This window comes from Electrophorus electricus, chromosome 21 (assembly GCF_013358815.1).
Source record: "Electrophorus electricus isolate fEleEle1 chromosome 21, fEleEle1.pri, whole genome shotgun sequence".
NCBI classification, from domain to species: Eukaryota; Metazoa; Chordata; class Actinopteri; order Gymnotiformes; family Gymnotidae; genus Electrophorus; species Electrophorus electricus.
This window is the reverse complement of record NC_049555.1, coordinates 14,280,854-14,306,335: the sequence shown is the minus strand read 5'-3', so window position 1 is coordinate 14,306,335 and position 25,482 is coordinate 14,280,854. Positions and strand designations below refer to the sequence as shown.

The window sequence follows — 25,482 nt, the reverse complement described above, 5'->3', positions numbered from 1 at the left end:
CATGTGGTTTTGACTCTGATCTGGCAGAAGCCATCACTTCATCCCTTTACCATGCAACCGCGCGGCCTGTGAACACGAGGCGGTGTCTACCACTTCAGCCCTGATGGGTTCATTCCACAGAGAAACACACGGACATCAGAGCCCTTCTTCTGTCAGGCCGCCTTCCTTGGGGAAGACGAGGCTAATCAGGCTTCGGTCACTGAGACAGCGCAGACGTGAGCGTCCCATGGAAGCCCTAACTATCCTCCAGGCCTGCCCGGCATGACTGTGTGTTATCCAGCTCCGCCATGTGTGTTTTCCATGCAAGGACAAGACAGAATGTATTGCCCCCCTTAAAGACAGAATCAGCGAAAGGGAAAAAAAGATCATTAGCATCTTTGTGTAAACTGGAGCTCCATTCAAAGCTGCCAAACATGATGTTATATTCTAAATGAGTGCTTACATGTTAAAGGTCTTTGAGAGAGTCCAAAACTGCTTATTAAAGAATGTTTAAACAATCTGAGGTCCAGCACTGGACCACATCTGCCCACAGCAGCGTGGACACAGGGCCGACAGTGGTGGAGGAGTTCCACGTCTCATCCCAGCCTCAGGCTGGAGGAGCTCCATGTGTCATCCCAGCCTCAGGCTGGAGGAGCTCCATGTGTCATCCCAGCCTCAGGCTGGAGGAGCTCCATGTGTCATCCCAGCCTCAGGCTGGAGGAGCTCCATGTGTCATCCCAGCCTCAGGGTGGAGGAGTTCCACGTCTCATCCCAGCCTCAGGGTGGAGGAGTTCCACGTCTCATCCCAGTCTCAGGCTGGAGGAGTTCCATATCTCATTCCAACCTCGGGGCGGAGGAGTTCCACGTCTCATCCCAGTCTTGGGTTGCAGGAGTTCCACGTTTCATCTCAGCCCCCACCTGCAGGCTTTACAGTCATGATCTTAACCATAAACATGTCACCGGCCATGAAAGTGTGAAGGACCCAGTGGATAGTGAACCCAGACAATATCGCATTACCACTCCATTTCTGCTCAATACAAGCATGCTCATTCTCCAATCAGCATTACTGCCTGGAATCTGGATGTACCGTCATATAAATATCCATTAGAACAACAGACACCCACTAAATACTGTCTAAATATTCTCTCTGGCATAACAAGGAAGAGGCGTGTCTAGCAGCAAGTCATTGCTTCCTCAGGACTGCCGGGGCTCGACGCTCCAGGCGAGGAAGGCTTGGAGAGGAAGACGAGTCTACAAGTAGATTTAGGAAGTCAACTTAGTTCCACCTTAGTCCCTCCCTAACAGCCTTAAAGAAGGAGCCTTGAGAAACATGGGGGTCGGGTGGGGGCAGGGCATCTGTAGCTGATCATCTCAGCAGGGTTCCCTGGAGGATGAGAGAAACAGCGGCGTTTGAAATAGAGCTCACGGCAGCCTCTAACAGTCATGGCTGACATATGCTGTGTAAACACAAAGCACATTTGCAGAGTTTCCAACTGAAGCTGAAATCAAAGCTGGCCGTTGCGCTGCCCACTGCGAATTATTAAATGGTCTCAATCTGAAACAAACGTGTCAGTGCAACTGATTCATTCATTCCATGGGAATGAACTCCAAGTCCTCCAGAAGTGGCAGGACAGGCCAGCGTTGCGCTACAGACCCCTGGGCTCCAACGTCCAGCACCTCGGCTGTCCACAACACGCGCATGTCCTTATCTAACCTTGTCCTGTCTCGGGGAAAACATGAAAAAACCCTACAAACATAATCAGACTGTAACTAGAATGGACAGTGTCCCTTGTTATGTCTGAAGTCCAGTAATCCGTCTCCTCTGTCAACCTCCTCGCAGAAGATGCCCGTTAGTCTGCGAGCCTCTGGGAGAAGCAGAACAAGCCGTGCGACAGGAAGCGATTGTGGACCCTGCCCCCCCGCATCAGCCAACAGTCACTACATCACTGTCACCATGGAGACCACCAGGGACCCGGCTCCACCCGCTCCCAGGGTTACGATGGCATGGGAGCCTGTGATTTATGAGAAGGGCATTTGTAATTATAGAAGAGCCCAGCAAACACTCTGTCCCTCATTTTCAATTTGTCCCTCTGGACAGGGACAAATGGCCAGCAAGAGTCCAGCGAGTTGCTGGGGAGTCTCTGCCCGAGGAGAGCAGAAGACAGATTCCATCCCTGAGCCACTTAGCACAGCAAACGGCCAGATACAGCCGCTCTGGCTTCTAGCAAACTGTGGGCTGAATTTAAGGAAAGGTTGCAGGGTGAGTTTTAATTTAAAGACAACCTGCAATCACATTGAACCTTTTTTGCCTTTTACATCACGTTATTGATCATTTAACCTCTTGAAACTCCAGGCATACTGTAAAAAAATTGTTTGCCAATCATATAAATTCTAGGCATACCATAAAAATTGTTAGCCAATCATACAATCTCCAAGCATACTGTAAAAAAAAAAAAAAAAAAAAATCTTAGCCAATCATATCTTGTCCTGTTTTCAAAATGTAATCACAACCCCATGGATAAAATTCCCACCAAAAAATCCCCATCATGCTCACATGGATGTGCGGGACAGCATACATCCACACACACGCACACCCATCCCTAAGTGGAATCCCACACGCTAACACTCCAACCTAATGCACCAGGTGTCGGACTGAATAAACACAGCTGAAGGGCTGCAGAGATCACACACACAGACACACACACACACAGACACACACACACACAGACACACACACACACAGACACACACACCTCTGTCCACACCTCATACGTTCAGAAAGCTGAGTTCACAGGAGAGAACAGACAGGTCAGAGAGTCCATAAAACACACTGTTCAGACTCCATGAACCCACAATGAGACACTCTCAGTGTGTGAGGAGTGAACCCACAGTATCACCCTCTCCAGTGTGTGAGGAGTGAACACACAGTGAGACACTCTCAGCGACTCCAGAGTGCACACAGGTCTTGTGCTGGAGAACAGCAAACGTCCTGGGTGTGTTTGGCTCCCTGAGCAGGAATACGCTTGCACAGGCTTGACTGTCTGACCAGCACAAAGTTCCAGAAACTCAGGGAGAGCCACTGGTGGAGCGCCGCACTGCTTGGTCACCGGACAGCAAAGAGCAGACCTTCCTTCATGTTGTGTAACAGAAAGAATACAGCACATCTATGATGTGAGTGTTCTCATTGTTCTAGAAGCATACAGAAGCCGTGTTCTTAGTGTTCTAGAAGCATACAGAAGCCGTATGATTAGTGTTCTAGAAGCATACAGAGGCTGTGTTCTTGGTGTTCCGGTGTTCTAGAAGCATGCAGAAGCTGTGGTCTTGGTGTTTTAGAAGCATGCAGAAGCCGTGTTCTGGTGTTCTAGAAGCATGCAGAAGCCGTGTTCTGGTGTTCTAGAAGCATGCAGAAGCCGTGTTCTGGTGTTCTAGAAGCATGCAGAAGCCGTGTTCTGGTGTTCTAGAAGCAGGCTATAGAATAGTGCCCTCCATCACTCAGTTCTAGCCGAGAGCCGAGAGCTGTGTGGCCCCCCTATAGACAAGCCGCGTGTTCTTACGAAGAATGACACAGTGTGATACTGTAATTAAAAACATGTCTTTAAATAATAAGGATTTCCAAAGCAATCCCTCCTGTTCCTGATCTTCTCAGCTCCTGCTGCCTGTTCTCCATTTAACAAAACAATCCGCCTCCATCTGGAGTCTCAGGCCACTGTCTCAAAGAAGGAAAACAGGCTTCACTGTCCATGGGTGCATCTGGTAGCTCATCACCCAGCACGCGTGTAGCACAGACCACGACACATACTCTCCCAGCAGAAGGACACTCACTGCTCACAGCTCACACTCCTGCTGAACATGAATGCCTCCATGTTTGTTCTTAGTCCTAAACCTCGTCGAGGGGTTAAACTCCACATTCTTATTCATTCTCCCATAAAAAACAGAGAGCGGTGGAGGAAGAGAGGAAGAAAGATAGTGCTTATTCCTTTCTCCCTTCACCTAAAGCATGAACCATGAAAGAACACTCAGGCTTGTCTATGGCGTGTATGAAATCTAAAAGTGTGAGGACTTTCCAGAGAGCACTGTGCGAATCCCCCATGGTTCCACTCATGGGGATAAGGACTCTGGATGGGCTGGAGACATGGTGGTGGTTGGGGAGGAGTTAGAGATCAAAGAGACCCTCCAGTCTATTCAAATGCAACGGCCCCCAGGTCACATTTAGCTGTTGTACAGTTTTAACAGAACGGGTGAGTGCTGTTTTATTGCAGACAGGCCAGCGCTAATGACGGAGACGATGCAGGACGGCCCGCCAAGCCGCCGGGGTCCCGCGACGACCTTAAACATGGAGAATGAAGGGAAAAGGAGAAGCAGCATTCAGAAAGGCGCTGGAATCCTGTGAGCAGGAGCTGGAGACGCCGCGCAGGGCTCATGGCAGCAGCATCCCGAGTGCAGCCAAACCCCGGAGACACCCTGCACACCATCATACTCTCCCAGCCCTGCAACATGACTCCAGTGGTCCCGCAAGCATGCATGATTTCTCTGTCTCTACTTAGATTTCTTGTTTTGATCGATATCTCTCTCTCTCTCTCTCTCTCTCTCTCTCTCTCTCTCTCTCTCTCTCTCTCTCTGACAATCTGTCTTCAATGTCTCCTTTCTCCAGTACTTCATTCTCTCTTTCTCTCCCAAACTACACATTCAGCCAGTAACTACCATACCACACACACACACACACACACACACACACACACACACACACACACACACACACACTAAGAAGCAGCTCACCAGTCCTCTGCATGTAGAGATGGCCACAGAGGAGATTGAGTGGTTCCTCACGATGCCCTGATACAGACAGCTACGAATAGACGGAGACACTGTGGACGTGGCAATGCCGCGGGAGCTGAGCGTCTGCACGGTGAAGCCCTCGGCCAGAACGGTGGCCGGCTGCAGGTCCAGGTATAAATCCTTGCCAAAAGCAGACAGGTGGTAGTGCACAGGACCCCAACCCTCTGACAGCGACCTTCGACCTCGGCGCCTGGAGACATCATGGGAGATGTAGTCTCCCGCGGAGTTCACCTCCACCGGCGTCACAAACATGTAATCTGAGAAGAACGACAAAAAACAGCGCATATATCTGTTATAGTAAACGTGCGTCTATACTGTATACATCTGCACTTTATACACTCAGCCATAAAGTATGTATCTGTATTCTAAATATCAAATATGAAGATTCGAATTAGGATAAATACAGGTATTAAAATTGCACATTAAAAATATAAGCATGAGATATGTAAATTAGCTGTTGACAGAAACACAATTCAGAAAATCAGAAAAACTGGTGCAGATTAGTATCCATATGCGGGGCTGTAGTGATGAAATATTTCACTTTCTGTGCCTGGGCATTAAACATCTGATTCTCAACACTCCTGCAACTGAAGGCGCGTGCATGTCTAGATGCATGTGCATCTCAGTGTGTTACGCCAGAAAGAAGGGGAAAAAAAATCACACAAGGAAAGCATATTTCTCCCGCGCGCACGGAACAGAATTCGACTGCAGGGAATCCCTCAAAGCAGGGGTCTGTAGGCTTCCTCGCGCATAGGAGCGGGGGGCAGAGGGAGCATCCTGAACTACCCACAAAAGACCCTTAATTCACGTAACGTGACACACTCGGGAGCCAAACGAGTCGCGCGGTGCGGTCTCTGCTGTGAGCGAAGCGAGTGCAGCGTCTATCGCGCGTGCTATGCATGCGACATGTGGCGGATCACAGGACACTCATCACTCGGTTTGAGAAAAGTGAGGAAAAACTGAAACACTGACCGTCATCTTGGCGCATGTGGGCGCCGGTAGGAGAAGCAGAGGCTGAAGCCACGGGATGAGAACAATATACTGGCACGAAATATGTCTGCAAAAAAAATGAACAAAACGTGTCAGTAAACTTTTCAATAACGGTTTGAGCGAGTAGAAGAAACAGATTGCAAACGTAAGTATGTCACCTGCCTTTATAATGATTCCAAACCACAGCGCCGTTAACAACCGCCCGAAAGCAACAGAAAAAGTCCATATCAGCAGAAAAAGTCGCCGCATGTTGTTGCGCGCACACCTCTCACCTTGTCAGCAAAACAAAGAGCAGTAACACCCACAGTGCAGCTGACACACAGCGCTAAACGCTTCTCCCTGATAAACGGTCGGGCATTGCTAAACGCTCGGGGGGGTTCTCCGGTCCTTAACTTAAACGCTCGTGTGTTTATTTGCTCCGCCTGTCCTTACGTTAAACGCTCGGGTTTTTTTTCCTCCTCCGGTCCTTACGTTAAGACCACCGGGTCCATTTTAAGTTGCGCGCGCACGCACGCAGAAGTGAGGCGCTCTCCTCCGACTCGCGCAGACAGGTAGTTATCTGTTCACGCTCTAGAGCGCGGTTGGTACGGGGGCTGTCGGCTCGTGCAGACACGGTACGACAACACTGGCACCGGTGCATGGTGGGGGGGGGGGGTGATCTCGACCAATCAGCGCGCAACATTAACAGGCACTTTGGTAGCGTTATTCGCGTTCCTCCAGTCATCAGTAGATCCGCGCGGAGATTTTGTTTACTTTAAAAGAGATGGAAACGTATACATGAATATACAATGCAAAATTCTAGAAGACAGACATAGAGAGAGAGAGAGAGCGAGAGAGCGTTTTAGATCTGGATTACTGCACGGTGTAAAATGCGGACGCTGCGCAGCTTCTAACCGAACTGGTGGCGGAGGCGGTGAACACGCAGTAAAGAAGACCGCGCGCAGTGTAATCGTAAGATCGCTTGTGAGTATAATGTTGAGTTTTTACTGTCAGCAAAATTATTTTTGCCCGTGCACATCTCATCTAAACTGGAATAAGGCTGATGAATCAGAGCTTACACAGGTATTCTGCAGTTGCACGCGTCTTCTGCTTCACACGTCACACCTGTGTGAACTTCACACCTTCTCGTTTCCCTCACAGAACAAGCTCATCAGCAGTCTCTCACTTTCCTCACTCCTGGAAAGGAGTGCCCTTTCCCCCATTTCTCTATCCCCCTTTCTCTCTCCCTCACTGCACCTCTCCACCTCCCTCTCTATCTTTCCATCCACCCACCCCTCGCCAGCCTGCCTACCAAGTGACAGTGGAAGCAAAGTGCCATTAATCATTCAACTTTTTGCCCTTCTGAAGTGTGGCCAGCGTTTAACAGCTCTGTTAACCCAATTCAGTAAGAGATGAAGTTGGAGTTGGTGGTCCACTCCTAGTGTGCCCCCAGGGACACGCCAACTGGAAGATGGGCATTGGGTGGAAGGCTGGGCTTTGACCTCAGTGTGGTTATTACTCATTTGGTTCTGATTTTCCACATTTCTCTCTCTCTCTCTCTCTGTCTGGTCTTGATGCCATGCTTTGAGCATGCTGACTAGAGTATTCACAGATGCCTCCATACACAGTGCTCTGGACTGACATTATTTCACAACCAGTTTTTATTGGTCAAGCTACACCCCGTGTTGGAACACCCCCTAGAGTGGCGAGTGCCCTGAGCAGTCTCACGGAAACCTGGCTTCTTGTTTCTCCAATCAATGTTGGAGTAGCGTCAGGCCATGTTAAAACCCCCACGCTGCAATGCTGAGGACATCAAACACACATCACACGAGGTCTCAGCACACTTTGATGTGTGTTAGCAGTATGATGGCAACCAGCTACAAGTGACAGATGCAGTTGTGTTTTCCAAGGGCATGACCCCAGGGCGCAGTGTTGTTTACTAAGGTTATAACCTCAGGGTGCAGTGTTGTTTACTGAGGTTATAACCTCAGGGTGCAGTGGTGTTATCTAAGATCATGACCTCAGGTCTCAATGGTGTTTTCTAAGGTTATGATCTCAGGGTTCAGAGATGTTTACTAGGGTCATGACCTCAGGGTTCAGAGGTGTTTACTAGGGTCATGACCTCAGGGTGCAGAGGTGTTTTCTAAGGGCATGACCTCAGGGTGCAGTGCTGTTTACTAAGGTTATGACCTCAGGGTTCAGTGCTGTTTTCTAAGGTTATGACCTCAGGGTTCAGTGCTGTTTTCTAAGGTTATGACCTCAGGGTGTAGTACACCGGCTGGGTTTAGATTGCCATGGTGCTGATATGAGTGAATTCTCTTTCAAATCTTTTCAAATCGGCCCGATCAATACCACTGGTATTGATCACCACTAGTATGGACATCTTTGAGCAAGGAGATGTTTGTGAGCAGATGTTTGTGTTTCTGTGATCTTATGTTTATTGTATTTGGTCTTTGTCTCTTTGTGCTATACACATATGTGCTGCGTCACTGGCTTTTCCAGTGACGATGCCAGTGTGCCGATATCTGACAGTTCGATGCTGCCTTGTAATTACAGCATCTCATCTCTGCAGTTCTGTGTCTCAGCACTCAGGCTCTTAAGATATTTCGAGTCAGATGGTTAAGTATACACTCCTTTTTCACCATCGTCTGAGAGTGGAGCGGTTGCCACGGCAGCAGCCACAAGCCTGCCTGTCCCTCTCTGCTCATCCCTTGACTGAGACGTTTCTGTAATCCAAAAATGACGTCTTAATAATCCAGTGAGAAAAGGGGCCAACATTCATCTGAAGTCGTATTTCCATCACAGTCCACGGCTGTCATAGTTTTGTTTGTTTTATGTTATCTGTGGTGTTTGGTGAAACAGATCTCTTTAGAAAAGCGCTTTGGATGCCAGCCTGAGGTGTTGACCGCGAGACTCATAAATCACAGTGCATGACACGGATCTGTGGATTAGCCCCCCCCACACCCACTCTCCAGCTTCTTCACGTTATGTCAGTGAAGACCCAAACAGTCTGGAGATCTGTGTAAATGGTCTTCAACGCTGACCTCATAACTCCACACCAACCTTGTAACTCAACACAAAACGAAGCAAAGATCTCCGATATCTGCTGTCTCATCAGAGCACACTGACAGCTAACAGTAACCTTACAACTGCTTCTACTCAGCCCTCCTGACAAACGGTGACGTGTGAGCAGGCAGGAACGAGTGAGAGAAAGATAATGAAGAAGAAATGGATAGAGAGACAGAAGGAGGAGTAGATGGAGAGGAGAAAGAGGAAAGAGGTTACATCTGTCAGTCAGAACTGGCACCAAGAAAAATAATTTACTGTCTCATTATAGCTGCTCTGCGTGAGATTGCAGAGAGAAAGATCAGCAGCAGTCATAGTTTACAAAGTTAGGAGCTTGTTGAACCCGTGGACAAATGCGATCGGAGTTCTTCTGTTTATCCAAATACAAATCTGTTGTGTGACTTGAGAGACTGCATCTTCCTTCTGTTTTTGTTTGGATTCAGAGTAGTTGTGATTTGTGTATTCTGGTTTTTAATGTGTGTGTGTGTGTGTGTGTGGCTCGAGTGGACCTGGGGCTGGACCCCATGACCATAAGGGGTATATTGATGACAGATGATATAGTACATGCTTCTCATTAACGCTCATGTTCAGGCGTGTTTCAGAGTATTGTCAGAGACACAGGGTAAAATTGAAATTTAAAAAAAAAAGTTTATAATACATTTCAAACAAGAAGAAGAAGACACAAATAAAACCCAGACCCTGTAGTGCCATCTGGGTTAAAACATTCATAACAGCCAGTAATGAGCAAGAGAAATAGTCACATCATCATGTAGCACCACCATAACAGCAGATCACTACATAACCAGCCACACCCACAAGCATCAGACTCACCTGAGTACTAACGCTACACTAACTCTACACTAACTCTAAATACCCACGCCGATCAGCCTTGAGAGACCATTCATATCAGTATAACCCACAACTATGAGTGGCCATTCATATCAATCCATAACGGTAAGTAACTGCAGTACACTCCATACAGTACAGTCCATCACTGTGCGTAACTATAGTACAGTTCATATAGTACAGACCATAATTGTAACTACAGTACAATCCATAACTGTGGGTAACTGCAGTACAGTTCATATAGTACAGTCCATAACCGTGTCCCTGTTCCAGTAACAGTAACTCTGATGGGGAAGACGTGTGATCAGGAGGGTTAGGCTTAGAAGATTGGTGCTTGTTTAAGAACCCCCAGACTTTGCATTTAGAGAAAATGAAGGAGTTATTGTGACCTGGCCCCACTCTGGACATCTGCCAGCACACACACACGCTGAATACTCACTCACCTGTAAGACCATCATGCTTGCATAACCAGAATGTTTCTAGACCCCGTATTAAACTGCCTTTTGTATACTCAGATCCAGACACTGTTTACGGTTTAGTTTAAGTGGTAAACTCATGCCAGCCTTAATCCTCGATGAACCATTTCACTTGCTTTGCTGTTTTTGTTTATATGTGCAGTGAAGAAAACAAAACCACTCAGCCAGAACACATTTCGTTTTTTTGTTTCTCACACCCGTGTCAGTTTATTAAACAAGAAAAAATGTATTTAAACAGCTGTTCTAAACAAACTCCCCGGCCTCCACTGTGCTGCTAGCGTGAGACACGTCCCAGAAGACAGCCATATCACGAGACGCGCTCATCTCAGCCCAGCGCAAGCAGCAGCCTTTTATTTTAAGCCCAGTGGTTTGTGGATGCAGGAGCAGTGAGTGACCACCCAATGCCCTCACCGTCCTCTTAGTGTCAGTCTGGAATTCTGCCTCTCTGACTGTAGTTCAGCCGGGTCCTCAGCGCACGAGAGCAGGAAAGTTCAGGAGACCACAGCCTAGAGACATGCTAAGCCTCTGCCTCTCTCTCTCAACTAACCACTGTGACCAGAGAAGTCCTGGGGTTAAAAAGTAGTCTGACCAACACTCCAAATATAATAAACAAGGCACAAATACAGCACATAAATATGGCACATTCTGGAATTTCTGCATTCTGGGGAAAAAACCCCCCACATTTCTTAGTGTGCAGCCTATGTAGTTTTAGAAACTGGTGAGAGACCAGAAAGTTATGGAAATGTGGTTCATATGCAAGAAGATGTGAAACTGCACAAAACAAAAAACAAAGAAACATGCTGCATCTTTAACCACTGAAGAGTGGTCTGACATTTGGTCAGCACAGTGTTATAATGCATATGACGAGTCTCCAGCCACCTCCTGGGTGGCTGTTAATGATACTTCCTGTGTCCTGTTCACTCTGGGTCCAGTAACCTGAACAGCATCCGTGGAAGTCCCGGTCGATGTGTGTGTCCCTGGATATCACACATATCCAGTTTTGAGCCTCCACATGTGGCCCCAGATAAGAGGCCATTAGCAAGCTGACCGAGGCTTCGTGGCCCCCACAGCGGAGGACCTGATCTCGTCCACTTTCACCTCATACATCACACGGCTATCTGTAGACCAGACTCTCTGCCCCTCACAACGGATCTCCCGTAGTGTCACACAAGCATGTGACCGTCTGGCATCAACCACGTGGCACTGTAATATAAACCATCCTGCAGACGGAGGGTCTTTGATCATGCCTGAGAACAGGACTCCAGCTAAAAGCTCCAGACTGGAGAAGGGGACTGAACTGGAACGCTGCACTCCAGACTGATGCTTTCTCCATCTACACAGCGGGAATGTTCTGCTGTTTCAGCTCTCCGAGCTTCTGACTTCATTTCTGGAACTGGAGGTTTGGAAGCTGATGGAAAACCTGTTAACACGTTGCTTGATTCGCATTAGCCACTGGCCCGTCTGGGAGCGGGTCGGTTCCCAGGCCATCAGCGCGTGGGAGGTTCCTTTCTCATTCACTGTTACCTTATTCCCACAAATCAGCTTGCATTTTCCTGCCTGTCTCAGTTAGCTGTAAGATCAGTGCTTGTGCAATACCTAGCAAATCCTTATACATACATACACGTGTATGTGTGTGTTCTACATATATATTACAGGCAAACAAGATTTGTTGTTTATTGAGATCATGCCTGGTACATGACAGTGTAAACATGTTTGTGCATTAGGAGTCACAATACACATACCTGACTGGGAATATCACAGCTGCTGAGAGAGAGAGCGAGAGAGAGAGAGAGAGAGAAAGAGAGAGAAGGGGGGGGGGTTGTAGGTGCTTGTGACCTCAGAAGGTTGCTGGTTCAAGTTGCACTGCTGCCAGATTGGCACTGGTGGGCCCCTGAGCAAGACCCTTAACCCTCATTTACTCAAGTTGTGCTCAGTCATAATTGTAAGTTGCTTTGGATAAAAGCGTCAGCTAAATGCTGTAAATGTAAATATGCTGGGGAGTGCTTGGAGTTCAGGCTTCAGTGTGTGTCTGGGACATTTGAGTAAAAGACTCCTAGATCTGAGGAAGGTCAAGATGGCTGTGGGTTACTGTGTTTCATCAAGTCCTCCAGCATCAGTAAAGCTCCCCTTACACACCTGTTAAATAGCCTTTAATACAAACCCTGGAGCACATGTAGTTGGTGTAGATCAGAAGAAATGAAGAACTCTACTATATTTTAATAGTAATGAACATGAAAAAAACTGTAATTAGCGAGACTCTGCGAGGTTACCAGGTGGGTCTGTCTTCTTTTCCCCTCCATCTTGCCCCTACTCACTCTTATGTTCTCTGGACATTGCTGGTACAAACCTCCTGCCTACGCTGCCTCACCAGGAGGGCTAAACTCTCTCCTGCTCTCCTCTACACGTCCCACGAACTCTGACCCTGAACAGGCAGAGGAGACGGCTTACAAACCAACACAAAACCTCGCCTTCTGCTCTCAGGGGAGCTTAAATAACGCCCGTGTGGGCAAATATTTAGCTTTCAAACCATCGGCAGCAGAGACATGAAGAGACATGCTGAGCTGTGGCCTCATGGGAAAATAAAGAGGTGTTTATCTGGGTTCAGTCAACAGACACAGTACACCCTTCCAGGTTAGCCTTCCTCTTTCCTCAAAGAACCCCAAATTCTTTCTTTCCCTGTTTTTTGAGGGGTTTTTTGGGTTTTTTTACCAACCAACTTGTTGTTGAAAAGATGAAGCTGGCAGGCAAACAGCCGTGCCCAGAGCTCCAATTACCCACCGGATAATCAGACTCTAGGACCTGTCCTCTCTCTCTCTCCTCAGTGAGCACCTTTTTCTGAGTTGTGAATGAAAGAGCATTACCGGAGACTTCCTGGTGTCAGCTGATGTCTTCACTGTGGAAGTGAAGTGCTCACATTAGCAAATTCAGAGCAAACAAACAGAGCAGATCCCTGTACAGAGAGTCTCTGTGATGATCACAGGAAATGCTGGTGTGTAATCTCCTGTCATCTGGAGGGGGTTTATTCAGCCTGGTTCAGCAGAGTCGCTCTCTCTCACTCTCTTCACCTCTGTCTCTCATACTCACTGTGTCAAAGTCTCTGTTTTCTCTCTCTCCGTCTCTCCCTCTCTCTCTCTCTCTCTCTCGCTCTCTCTGTCTGCTTCTAGAACATCCATGTATCCAGACAGTGTGGTCTGCACTGTTAGAGTCACAGGTGGGTGTCTTTGTGACTGATTTCTCAGTGCTGTGAGGTGGAGCATGGAGAAACCCTCCACAGAGCACTCCTCAGATCACTCCACAGATCACTCCACAGAGCACTCCACAGAGCACTCCACAGAGTCCAGTCATGAGCTGCTGGTTGGTCTTTAGCCAGCTGTCCCAGCTGTACCAAGTGTGAAGGCAGTGCTGTGTCTCTGGATGATCCCTTACCTGCATAACTAGTCTGGCAGGAGAAAGGGAGTGAGAGAGTTAAAGGAGTGAAGATGTTAGAGACTCACTCTGCTTGTCCAGCTCACACACAGGGCTCGACATGCAGTAACAACAATGCCCTTTAACTGACATAGGACAAATCAGAACAAATTGGAACAGTCTACTAATTGGAATAAATTAGAACATTGTATTAGAATACTGACTTTATCCTGTTTCATAGCATGAAATCGCTAGCATTCAGTTATCTGCAAGTCACGTCTAAAATCATTTCTGAGCTGTAAAACTGAAAAAATAATGTGTGTGCGTGTGTTGAGGGCAGAGATGGGATTAAGTGAGGATGTTTCAGATATTTATGAATATTTGTCAGAATGAAGTTGGCTGTGTCCTGTGTAAGAGTGTTAGCTGAGCTTTGTGTCTGGGGATGTCTCTCATTAGCTGTAGGGAGAGTGAAGAATCGTTTGGAATGATAAATACCCCCCAGCTCTGCCCAGCTAATACAGCCGATTAATGTGAACACTGCCAAACAGACCCCATTTGGAATTGCGTGCACATGCTGTCATTACCCACATGTTTAAACAAAATGATAACTTCAGGGTGGGTGCAGGCCTTTAAAGAGTGATCGAGATGTTGTGTTTAAAATACGAGCTGAACACACGGCAGAGAGGAACAGACCTGAGACACGAGTCATTCATCACCATGACAACCTCCCTTCATGTCTAACTACAGATACATCAGTGTTTGCTGTTGTTATAAAGTGGTAGGGGACCGAGACTATAAGAACTCAGATAAAAAACCAAATCAGCTTTGAATGTCTGTACTCTGACATCACTCTTATACCAGTTACACACACACACACAAAGACCCTCGTGATCGCACTTTCTGCAGCACCTCTGGATAAAGTGATTGTTCTCTAAATGTCAGCTTGGAACGTCTGGTTTTTCATTCACTTTGGGTACAAGCACTCATGATGGCGACTCCATTTCACACTTCTCCACTTTCCCTGCTGGGGAGGAGCCAAAGTCCTGAGGACATAGGGTACATAGCCAATCAGGAGAAGCCAAAGTCCAGAGGACATAGGGTACACAGCCAATCAGGAGAAGCCAAAGTCCAGAGGACATAGGGTACACAGCCAATCAGGACGGGAGACAAAGACAGGACTGTTTGAACATGGAATTATTAGGTACAGTAGGTGAGATACACAGACACACACACAGACACGCACACAGACACGCACACAGACACGCATACAGACACAGACACTCACACACACACACAGACACGCCCACAGACACGCACACGCACACAGACACACACACAGACACACACAGACACGCACACACAGACACGCACACACAGACACGCACACACAGACACGCACACACACACACAGACAGACACACACACAGACAGACACACACACACACACACACACACAAACAGACACACACACAGACACACACGCACTCTCCCTCTCTCACCCTCTGTCTCTTTTTCTCTTATTCTCTTTTTGTCAGAAATCATTGACAAACATGAGTAGGCATTTTAAAGGCATCAAGGATTATATAAAAACAAGAACATAATCCTCTAACGTTCTCGCTCTCTCTCTCCTCAAACCTATTGCCCATTTCCAGGCCTGAAATTACAGCGTGCTCAGAGCTCGAGGGTAAACATCTCTTCCAGTAAAAATAAACCTGGAGATGGAAGAATCACACACAGTCTGGAGGGCCCGAGGACGAGGGCACGTTGGCAGGGACTATTTCTAGGGCCTCTCCAGGAGCTACGCTGGCTCTGATTACAGCTGCATGTCTAATTCCCCTACTTTGTGGCGTGCCTTGTCTATGGGTGGAGCGATCACCTTTGATGTATTTATAAATATGCCTTGTGTTGCTCATGCATGTGCTAAGAAAGATGAGACCTCAGTGATATTTGGAATCGAGGGGTGCCATTATTTAGGAAGAGCTGCAAGCTTTCTCCGATACCACAAATGAGAGATTTAGGGATCCAGGGATGAGGGTGAATGGACTTTCCCAAGAGCCTGCTGAGATAGCGGAGGTTTGTGAGGGTGTGTGTGAGCACACACTCTCACCCCTCATCCTCTCCTCCCCTGCAGTTCACAAAGTCCGGTAACATGGGGAGGGCTGGTCGGCTCGGACCTGTGGTTCTGCTGGGTTGCTATGGTGGGTTGCCAATTTGGGTTGCTGCGGTGGGTTGCCATGATGGGTTGCCATGGTTTCATATGGTGACATGAAACCCCAGGCTGGTCTTTGGCCTTCAGAGCTGCACAGTAGGAGAAGCTGGAACCACACTGGGTTAAACTAATGTTTAATCTGTGTGTGTGTGTGTGTGTGTGTGTGTGTGTGTGTGTGTGTGTGTGTGTGCGCATGTCAGCGAGAGTGTGCTGAAATTACTTTGCCTTCTCCTGAAGTCCCAGAGGGAATGAGGATCGGGAGATCGAAGTGGCTACAGCAGGTTTGTGGAGAGATGGACCTTAGTGCAGAGATCACCCACTTCAGACCGTAGTGTGGGGTGGGGTAGGTCATGCGCAAAACTTCGACCACATGACTTTACAATCAGACCACTCAAAAAACCACAAAACAACCCCACACAGCATTCAGTATAAGAGCAGGTATTCCCAAACACATTCTGAATATATTTAAAAATGTAGAAGCTGATAACTGCTATGAGATCGTGTGAAAAGCTGTAACTGAACTGTGCTGTGTTACCTGGAGAAACCACTCAAAACAGAACACACACACACACACACACACATACACACAGAAAACTTCATCTGCTCAAGTTGCCTGGATTTCATAGCTGAGAAGGTCAAGTCGCAGCTACAGGGGGACTGGGGTCAAACATGGCCTGCTAGTAACAGCCCCTCAACACTTCTCACTTTATTACTGAGTCAAGAGGGTCTGAAGACCTTATGTCAGCACCTGAAACGCAGCTTCTGCTAACCAAAACCTTCTGGAACAGTATCTACACTGGAACGATAATGTTCTTTGCTGTTGCTTTAAGCCATGCCTCCTGCTGGGGCCAGTCTGGGTGAATAAGGGGATCATGGGTAATTGCAGAAGGATTTCTGGTCTTCCTGGACAGCCCATGCGAGGTAATTACAGCTTGTCATATCACTGCATGTGCAGGATAGGATCTGTACAGTGAGCACATACGTATAGCAAGGCATTAACTGTTTAAATCTCATTTACATGTGCAGTCTATCCACCCCCAAAGCTGCTTTAGGAACAATCCAGTTATATCAAGTTATATCCAGTCTAACGCAGTTAGACACTTTTAAATGATTAATGTGCAGTGCATGAAATGGAGAGAAGGGTAACTTTGCACAGACAAGTTCCCAGCTTTGTAAAACTGTATATATGTGCATGCACCCACACACACACACACACACACACACACACACACACACACACACACACACACACACACACACACACACACACACACACACACACACACACATTCACACACAATACTTGCATTAACTAAGCTTTCTTTTCATCTGTAGGGTGTGTTTCCTCTAGGCTGAGTGTGATGAATTGAACAGGTCACACTGCAGCTCAGTAGCAGGTAGCAAGTGAAATTCATCAGGAGTAAATTGGTATTGTTGTGATTACCTTTGTTCTTCAACGTCTGCCTTCTTGTCTCTTGTGCTCACAGGTGATAAATCATAGTGTGTTTAACTCGCCTCAGCTGGGACCTGAGATGTTGTGTGGGGTCATGTGTTTCACCTACTGAATAAATCGGCAAGACATAGAAAATTACTTCAGGATTGCGGAAATCTCAGAGTGAGGGTCTCCACCGTCTTGCTGGAAAACGCCGTCCGTACCCACGGGATTGACAGCAGTCATGAGAAATCGTTTACTGTCAGCAACTAGAGCTCTTTATTCTCCATCTCTGAGCAGAAGTGTGTCCGCACCCCTCAAAAGCTGCCCATCCTGGAAAGACTCTGCCCACAATCCTGCCCGCAATCCAGTCATGTCCCACATCATTTCCACAACACTAAAATAGCAGCTCAACTATATATATAGCTATATTTGAGTAAACATAAAAGTCATCAATTAGAAAACCCGCTGACAATTTGCTCCTTGTTAAAAGGAGACCACTGCAGGACCCGGGGGGAACAGTAGCGTCAGGTCTGCAGCCACATAATTCTGTAATTAAATCTACATCATACATCCAGCCATCAGAGAGCAAAACCACACTCACCCTAACTAGACCTGCCAGGTCTGGAGGGTTTGCGCCGAATTCTTTTTGGAGGAAACCCTTGAGGAGGGGTACATTCTGGAGTGTTGGGGTACATTCAGAAGTGTTGGGACACATTCAGAAGTGTTGGGACAGTTCTTTCACAGCCTGATATGCAAGATTCAGATTTTTAGCTTTGTCTGACACTCACTGACCAACGTGCACTCGGTCCAAACAAAACACACACACACATCTGGTTTTGTGTGAGAAATGGACAGCGTGCAGAAGTACTGAACAGTGTTCATTACACCCACTGCCAATACTCACACAGGAAGGAGAGTCTCCCTGACTGATTCATGGTGTTGCTAATGAAGACATGTTGGGAGGCGGAGCCAACGCAGCAATCTGATACCACCCCAGAATCAACACTGTTCCATTACTACCTCTTTCTTATCTCAATCTCGCTTTCTCTTCCTTTAATTAATCACTATTGATTCTAGGTCACCCCTCCCATTCACAGGAATGACAGCACATTTCAAACAGACACTGTTTCATGTTGAGAGAGTCTGGACTGTTACTGTGTTGATAATCAGAGTTGTTGACCATCAGGTCTGTAACAGGATGGGGAGGGTTACAGCATTTGCCAACAGGCTTATCCAGAATGACATCTCCTTATCAGTATGACAATGTACGTGTCCATGACCACCTTGATGTTTGTAGCATCACACACCTCTACCTGCGCTAGGTGAACTACACTGCGTAAGGGTGACGATCAGATCTGTTACAGTGCTGATGGGCAGACCTGTTACAATGGTGACAGCAAGGTTTGTTACAGTAGTGTCCTCGTACAGTGTGGCTAGTCAGAGCTGTTACAGCAGTGCATGGCACTGTGACTGTTTGTCTGTCAGTTCAACTCGTGGTGCTAAACTTGCTTCAGTGTTGGTAGTCAGCGTGAAGGCCCCTTGTCTTGGATTTTCCGCCCTGATTGGTGAGAATGAGAGCACATTCTAATTGGACATGGCTGCCTGGCAGGCTTCCTGTCTTCACAATGGCTCCTAAACCACAAATAAGCTGGGACGTGATGTCATTTTACACCTGCTACATATTTACAGGGGAGGCAAGAAGGTCGTAGGCTCTCCACACCTGCTGCAGGAGTCCTGCACAAATTCACAATAGACGCCCAGACAGTTATACTCACAGTGGTGACTCACTCAGGTCCTGTAGCGTGTACCCTACATTAGCATGCATGGTTCAACTCAAACTCAGTGAACTCACTAAACTCAGTCCAGCCTGCTTCGACCTATCTCATGTGCTGATGAGTTGAATCAGGCATGTTAACTCAGGAGAAACACAACTCTGGATCGCCATTGTGCTCCACATCTGTGTGTGTGTGTGTGTGTGTGTGTGTGTGTGTGTGTGTGTGTGTGTGTGTGTGTGTGTGTGTGTCTGTGTGTGTGTGTCTGTGTGTGTGTGTCTGTGTGTGTGTGTGTGTGTGTGTTGTTGTTGTTATATAATTTTGCACAACTACATTATCATCTCTCACAGCTTCTGTGTGACCAGGCACAGAAAGGGAAGCCCTGGTAATCAGATGTGAGCTATTATGTCAATCTGAGGCCAAAGCAGTTGTCCTTGAACTACTGAAAACCGAACAAACCGATGCGCACGAACACGCTGTGGAGAGAAAGGGATAAAAAAGCATTCCAAACATCGGGAAGCTCCAACGTCTGGGAGGACACAGCATGGAAGTGCAGACAGAGGAAGAGCTCGGGTCAAGTTCCGTAACAGACAGACGGAAAAGCAGACAGACAGACAGACAGACAGGGAAAATTAGCAGAAAACACGGCAGGGTCACTCAGTCCAGGGCTGGAGAGGAGAGGAGGGATGAGCAGAGAGTGCATCCTGCCATTTAAAAGCTGCTTTCTCACACCATTGCTGGAATGAGTGCCCATTATACAAACTCACCGTCTGTGCTCAGCATCAGTGGCGTGAACGGAAATCAGTTTGACGGTTGGGCAATTACTGCAGGGAGGTGTGTGATTAGTTCACATTCTGTAAATGACTCTTTAGACAAGATCAAACACCTCGCTGAACACTATAGACAGGCAGGATTAAACCCCTCACTGCACACTACAGACAGGATTAAATACCTCGCTGCACACTACAGACAGGCAGGATTAAACACCTTGATGAACACTAGAGACAGGCAGGATTAAATACCTCACTCTGCACACTACAGACAGGCAGGATTAAACACCTCACTGAAAACTATAGGCAGGCAGGATTAAACACCTCACTGCACACTACAGACAGGATTAAATACCTTACTGCATGCTACAGACAGGCAGGATAAAATACCTCACTGCATGCTAGAGACACAGGATTAAACATCTCACTGAACACTATAGACAGGCAGGATTAAACACCTCACTGCCCACTACAGAGAAGATTAAATACCTCACTGCACACTCCTCAGGCTCTACACAGTGATACCAAATGGCTTCCCTGCATCTCCTATAATCTCATGTAGGAGAATTCTGAGCTGCTAAACCCCATCACACGCAACTACAGAAAGTTCTGTGCTTGTTAAGGCTTTCTTTGATAACTGACATCTCTCTCTCTCTCTCTCTCTCTCTCTCTCTCTCTCTCTCTCTCTCTCTCTCTCTCTCTCTCTCTCTCTCTCTCTCTCTCTCTCTCTCTCTCTCTCTCTCTCTCTCTCTCTCTCTCTACTGTGTTGTGTAAACATTGCCCTGACAGCTCTACTCTTCACTGTGAGGATTAAAGTACACTAGTTATTGTCCTGTAATAGGGCTGTACCTGAAAGGAACGAACCGTTTGTGTGAGAGAGCATGTTTGTGTGTGTAGAGAACAGTCGTACAGTGGGTTCTTTATGGTAAGTCTGTTCATAAGACACAATGAGATGCTTTAATTTACAGTACAGGGATGAAACAAAACCTTCATCCTTCCCATCCCACAGCCTGTATGGGGGCATCGCTACAGAGACTGAGAAGTGCCTACGGTCAGAGGTCTAAATGACACTAAGAGCAATCAGTTCACTTCAAAGGATTAGCAACACATTTCTGTATAACCGAATATCCAGAGGGCACGGATTAACCCTGTCTGTATGTGGAGCGTGTGTCAGAGAATTGATGTTGTGGCTCTCCGAGGGTTAACAGAACTCAACCTCTGGTTTCAAAACTCTGAAAAAGGCTCTCGAGTTGCAGTTTGTCTTCTCTGTTCTATCTGTGTCCTGCTGCAGGCAAAAAGGAAGGGTTGGGAAAGCAGAACATTGCATCTATTGTCAATGCAAAGTTCCCAACACACAGCAAAGATGGTAATTTTGAGTAGGGGATGTAATATTGTCCCTAAAACTGGAATGAGCTCTTAAACTTGTACAGTGCCATTCAACCGAGGTGATATGTGGCGAGACTGAAAAGATTTTTGGATTGAACTGGTAAAGACGAGATTTAAAGCTTCTGCTCTCCACAGGGACCTGTCAAGCCACTCATGGGTTCAGTGGCATGTGGGATGTTCTCTGATACGCAAACACCTGCCCCGCCCATGTACGCCACCCCGTGGAGGGATGCGATACCACCAGTAAGTGAAGATTAAACAGAAGCTGCCCTGCAGAGCACATGGGGGCATTATTAAAAGAATGGCAGATCTCACTAATCCTGCCCTCAGCCCTCAGATGAAAAAGGAGATTTGGCATTGGGAATCTGCTCGCCGCTAAGCAACGTGTAGGTGAGGATATGACCTCTCACTGCCTCCCGCAGACGCAGGGACGTGGGTTCTTCCTCAGCCGTGATGGGGTGCTGTCGTCTGGTCGTACTTCACAGCGACACACGTGGGTTTCTCGGGGCATGATGGGCCTCTACCTCTGATTTTGGAATAGAAAAGGAGAGGGAGAGAGAGAGAGTGAAAGAGAAAGAGAGAGGGATAAAAAAAAAAATCACATCTGCACATGTGTTTAACTAATAGATTATAAGCAAAAAAGAAAACATATTTTCTTTCATCACTTTCACATAGACACTTGCCTCTCATCTCCCCCTAGTGGCCCGAGCTGACATGACGGTCCCTTGCTGAGCTGGGATACCTCTCCTAGTCCATGTCATGACTCAGCGTGTTGGAGGAGGTCCAGTGAGGTGCGGCGTGGTCTGGGGTGGGGCGCCTGCAGAGAGCCCTGTGGAGTGCGTACAGTTGTCAGCACATAGTTTGGGCCAGTACAGCCATGGGGGGTCGCGGGGGGCTATCTGTGGCCGAGGGTCAGGGTTGGCTGCAGTACTGTAGCTGCTAGACGCCCTTCAGCGGTACAAACAACTTCCCAAGAGTGGAACCTCTCCAGCTCAAGCAGGTCGGACATGTTCCTGACTCAGCTTTATAGAAACGTCTCCAGTCCTCTCTCTCTCTCTCGCTCTCTCTCTCTCTCCCCATGTCTCTAATTTTCCCTAATTCCCTAATTTTCACGTTTACGTTGTGTCACTCACCCCCTGTTGTTGGCAAGCGGAGCAGAGCAGAGGATTCTGGACATCAGGGTGACCACAGCAAATGGCTAAGGTGACAGGCTAACTGTGTGTTGGTGTGTGCGTGCGTTTACAGAAGGGTAAATGCACTAGAACTCACGTTCAGAACAGGGTCATCCAGCCAGCGTGTGTGATTGTCTCTCTGAATCTCTGTTCTTTTCCTCCTCATCCCCTCACATCCTAAACTGTGCCGAGTCGAGGAAGTAAAATCATTCACATGATTCCCAAACTCCTCAGTTCCTCCAGTCTCCTGCTGGGAAGCTTCCCCTGAAGTCTACATAATCCCCACTGTCCTGCATCCCCCCGGCAACATCCTGCACCCCTCCACCTCTGCGTGTGCTGGTTGAAAGCATTACCATCCCATTCAGCGCCTCCCAGACTAAGACTCAACTAAGCCTGGACTAGCAGGCACCTTGTGGAAGCCTGCCAGAGATGATCTTACACAATGATCTTACACGATGTAGCACGGCCCCCCGCTGCCTCTGGCCCTAAACTGTTTAATGCTCCAGTACAACCAATTTATCCCATCAGCCACCTGTGGAGTTGAATCAGGTGAGCCCCCTGCTGGCCAGCATTTGCTACTGTGTTAGGACACCCAAGTCTGGGTGGAGCTTGGATAGCTTCCGCCAAGCTTTTTGCTCTGTACTGAGGACAGTTTGACATCCTGTCTTTCACTCAATATAACGCTATTGTCGTGAATGTCTTACGTGGTAATGAAAGCCCTAACAGCTCCGACCACTCGGTCATGTAAACACGTCTGCGATATCAGCGTTGAGAGTTTTTTAGTACAAAGATTCAGCAGCAATTCTAGGCATAGGCAGCTCTGAATACCTGCCACATCGCACTGTAAACACAACTGTTGTAAATCTCTATAAATGTGAGGAAGACTCCCCAAATCTCAGCTGCAGAGCAAGACTAACACTCAGGACACTGCAGGCGAGTTTGTGGAGGCGTATCCCGCCTTGCTCCGTGTGCTCACCATCACTCTCAAGCATCCTGTATTTTAAATGAGTTTTATTGCCTGCGAGCTCTTTGCTAGTCCTCTGAGAGCCCCTGAAATATTTTTCTCCTGTCAGGAAGAAATATACACTAGATACCTCAAGAACGACAACATGAAATGAGCCAAGCTTTTAGGAAATCAGGCCTCTCCGCCTGCGCTGGAGCTCAGTGTATGCCTAAAGAAACAGATGAAAGGTCAAACAAAAGGTCAAACCCACCCAGCATGGCTGGAAGCTTCCCAAGGCAGAGCTGCTTTTCAAAACGCTCACATGGTTTCAGCGCTGGATCTGCGCACGCCGCGATGACGTCATGCCCAACAGAGGATTACTACTCTGTCGATGTAAATCGAGGTTAGTGGCGATGCCAATCACACTGACAGGGATACTCTGACCTACCGCAATAGAGGGGGTCTGTAAAACCCGAGCGAGAAGGCTCACTGTGGGGGTTTTCTCCTTTATTTTTTGCCAGCCAGCCGACGTATCTGACCCGGGCACTGGGCTCAGGGGCGGCCTCTGAAACGGCCTCGCTGTTTGTCCTGTTAGATGAAACGAAGCCAAGAGCGAGCGAGGGAGCGAGCGCCACCAGCCAATGGCTGATGATTCACTCAGCGCAGGTGCACGGCAGGGGTGTGTGGGAATAGGAAAAGAGGTCGTAGCGAGGGGACATGGAGGCCCAGCTCTGGTCAGGGGCTCAAAGGGTCGAGGCCAATAGGAAAACAAACAGTACTTAATGACCTTGAAGTGATTTGATAATGGAGTTGTTTCAAACATGATGAATGTCACGACAGAACTGTACTTCATAACGTGATCGACAGCCTTAAACTAAGCAGTACGCTGTGTAAACCAGGATTAAAGTGGACAAAAGACTTTCACATAATGGGAACAGAACCAGCGTGACCCAGGTTCATTCCAACAGCGTGTATGGTTCATCTGTAGAGGTGCTTGCTGAGTTTTAAATAAACATTTAAGCTGTCAATTTCGGCGTAATTGACGGTAGATACCCAGTGTCCCCTGCGATATGACCGCTGTACCAGTGACACAACACTAGCACGCACAACGCTGAGAGGACTAGCCTCAGAGCATCCTGCTGACCTGCACTCAGCAGGACTTTCTGCAAACCTAACAGGTATGCCACTGTCTTAAAGGAGGCGTGTTAGCCTTAGGGTTAGGCCCTGTGGACAATGAAGCCTCTGGACTCACACACATTAGCATCCCCTTCTATTTGTCCTGTGCGTCCCCTGCCCAGCAAACTGTCACAGACTGTCTCGCGTCTGATAGTAATTTGTTTCCTGAAATTTCTGAAATAGGTTCACTGTGTGTTCTTTGAGCTAAAACTAATTTTTTTTCCAGCCAACATTTGGTAGAAATAGTTAAGATGATTTAGAACAGAGCTAAGAGCCTTGCTACCATATTTACCACATGAATGAAGACTCCCAGAGCTTGTACAAACGGTCCTGTTTTCTGAGTTTCTTTCTGAGAAGTTTCTTTCGTTTTAAGAAAGAAAAAAAAAGTGAATAGGGTGGCAGGTTGATGCCACCCTCTTAGTTCCCATGCCAACCACAGAGGCGTAACATGGCAACAGACACGACCACTGAATGGCAAATGTAAACTGCCTGAAGAAACATTGTTTTGATGTATGATGGAGCATGTAATAGAAGAGTGGGGAAAGGAATGATGGAGAGATAATGTGAAAAAGAGAGAGAGTGAGAGAAGAAAGAGAAGAAACAGTCACACTAAACTGCAAAGGAATGTTAAGGTCTCAGTTCCTTCTTTTTGCATTAGTTTCAATTAACTTCCCAGGTGCAGAAATATAATACATATAATAAAGAACTGAATCAGTAAATGAAAATATATCATCAGTTATGACATTTAAGCTACAATATCCGCAGTGTTTATCCATGTCCAACTCATTCTGCTGCCTGTACTGTGACATATGATGTGTCCTCTGCTCGGCAGACAGTACTTCTTACACACACGAGATGACGTGTGAGGCAAAAGCGTAGTCCAGCGTTCACGGATCATCTGTCTGCAGAATCCTACATTACCCACAATTCCCCTGGTGCCCACTCACAGGAGCGCTGTGGTCTGTCAGCCCAGACGAAGTGAACTGGGGTCTAGTGACAGATCTTGTCTGCTGTCATCTTGGTCCGTTCCTTGCGAGATTTT

The 25,482-nt window shown here is 47.4% G+C and overlaps 1 protein-coding gene across 1 annotated transcript in view; it reads right to left on the bottom strand.

Moving 5' to 3' along the window:
• adamts18 (ADAM metallopeptidase with thrombospondin type 1 motif, 18) overlaps positions 1-5,868 on the bottom strand; it is a 49,646-nt gene extending 43,778 nt beyond the window's left edge. The window contains exons 1-2 of the mRNA XM_035520928.1: positions 5,788-5,868; positions 4,756-5,072 (exon numbers count right to left, since the gene is read on the bottom strand). Of these exons, the coding sequence (XP_035376821.1) occupies positions 4,756-5,072; positions 5,788-5,803 (333 nt within the window). The 5' untranslated portion in view covers positions 5,804-5,868. The remainder of the gene's footprint in view (positions 1-4,755; positions 5,073-5,787) is intronic.
• Between the last annotated feature and the right edge of the window lie 19,614 nt (positions 5,869-25,482).